This window comes from Engraulis encrasicolus, chromosome 8, assembly GCF_034702125.1.
Source record: "Engraulis encrasicolus isolate BLACKSEA-1 chromosome 8, IST_EnEncr_1.0, whole genome shotgun sequence".
NCBI classification, from domain to species: Eukaryota; Metazoa; Chordata; class Actinopteri; order Clupeiformes; family Engraulidae; genus Engraulis; species Engraulis encrasicolus.
In genome coordinates, this window is record NC_085864.1 from 31,842,790 (window position 1) to 31,844,804 (window position 2,015).

Genomic DNA, 2,015 nt, shown 5'->3' on the forward strand with positions numbered 1-2,015 from the left:
TTTTGGTTTGTTTGTTTGTTTGTTCTTTTTGGTGTCGTTCCTTAACATAGAAAAAAATGGCTACACAGTCTACGCATGCTCGAGTTTGGTTTCATCCACATGTATGGGGTTTCTACTGGAGTTAATTGAGATTATGTTTGAAAAGTCATAAAAAACAGACAGGATGATATGGAAACGCGGTAAGAAACACAAATACAGACAGTAGGGTCAAGGAAAGAAAAATATTCACATGTACAGTACACAGATAGACACAAATCTGTACACTCTCACTGATACAAATGCATAGAAACTCTAAAAACACACACACACACACACACACACACACACACACACACACACACACACACACACACACACACACACACACACACACACACACACACACACACACACACACACACACACACACACACACACACACACACACACACACACACACACACACACAATACGTTTTTTCAGTAAATCAAACACACACACACACACACACACACACACACACACACACACACACACACACGCACACATTCATACTCGCACTGCATGCACATACACGCATGGATGAGGAAGGAGGGCTTTAGGGTTGATTGAGAGGATCTGCAGAGCTACATAATAAAAGTCCCAGAGCTGTGTGCTTCCTTTCCCAGAGTGCCTCTCTCTTCTTCTCTTCTTCCCTCTCTCTCTCGACATGTCCGCCCCTCTCTCCCTCACCGCGGGGGTCTGTTGTGGCACACACAGTCACAGCGCTCGTCGTGCATCAGGTGAATCTCCTCCAGCACCCAGCGCACCCGGGACCGCTTCCTATACCCCGGACTGGGGGAGAACTTCAGAACCTGTACAGTACAGAAGGATGGCAAGAGGGGGAGGGAGAAAGGAGAGATAGGATGTATTACTTGCATACATCGCATTACAATCATTGCAGTCATGCTGTGCTGAAAGACATCAGTGACTTCAAATACCTGGGCTCATGGGTCAACTCAACTGAACAAGATCTTACAGTGAGAAAGGCACTTGCATGGAGGGCCTTGAATGGCAGGGCCAGTGTATGGAACTCCACTCTCAAGCTTAGCTTCTTCTACGCGACAGTAGAGTCTGTTCTCCTCTATGGCAGTGAATGCTGGACCCTGAAGCCACCCTTAAAGAAATGCCTTGATGGGTGCTACACCAGGATGCTGCGTGCGTTGCTTAACATCAGCGATAGTGCACATGTAACCAACAAAATTCAACCAAGGGTGAGCGAGAAAATTGCTGTAAGGAGAATGAGACTTGCAGGATACTGCCAAAGGCACCAATAACTGTCAGCCAGCAAACTGGTGCTGTGGGAACCGTCGCATGTGTGCCGGACATACTTAACCCTCCTGTTATCCTTGGGGTCTATTTGACCCCTTTCAATGTTTAACACCTGAAAAATACATGAAGTACATATTTCTTCTGCTTCATCTTTGATGACTTTTCCTAAATAGATGGGATGAATGTGAAAAAAGTGAAATTTCAACAAAAATGTTTTTCCTAAGTGCTGTACACATTTTGGTTACATCCGTGTTCCTTGGGGTCAATTTGACCCCAATTGTTTCAAGTGCATAAAACATGAATGGAACATCCATATTTTGCAAATAAATGTTAAAATATGTTTAGATAATGTGAAATACATGGAAATAAGCTATTTAGCCATGTTTCCTCTGAACATTTTGCTTTTGTTTGGCCCCTGATAACTAAAAAATACTAATGACATGGGGGAGGCCTAAAACTAATTCACGGCAACATTTTGGACAGTGGTGGCTACTACAGCATTGACATTTTGACAAAATCCACCAACTGAACCTTGTTGTACCTATAGTAGCATCATGGCACCCACCACAGCAACCCCCCTACCCCCCAGCCCTGTACCCTGGGAGCTACTTTTGCACCCTCCCACTACACACACACGCTAGCATAAGATGGGTCACATATTGCTGTGCATGCTGTTCTGTGCCCAGCATACATAATTATAAGTGATGGTATATTTGAACAGAAGC

The 2,015-nt window shown here is 44.5% G+C and overlaps 1 protein-coding gene across 2 annotated transcripts in view; it reads right to left on the reverse strand.

Annotated features, from left to right (window-relative positions):
- Window positions 1–354: 354 nt before the first annotated feature.
- Window positions 355–2,015, reverse strand: part of pdgfd (platelet derived growth factor d) — a 123,188-nt gene continuing 121,527 nt past the window's right edge. Inside the window, exon 7 of one of the 2 annotated variants that reach the window (XM_063205482.1) lies at window positions 355–833. In XM_063205482.1, coding sequence (XP_063061552.1) covers window positions 708–833 — 126 coding nt within the window. In that variant the 3' untranslated portion in view covers window positions 355–707. The remainder of the gene's footprint in view (window positions 834–2,015) is intronic. The other variant, XM_063205481.1, reaches the window with a different exon arrangement.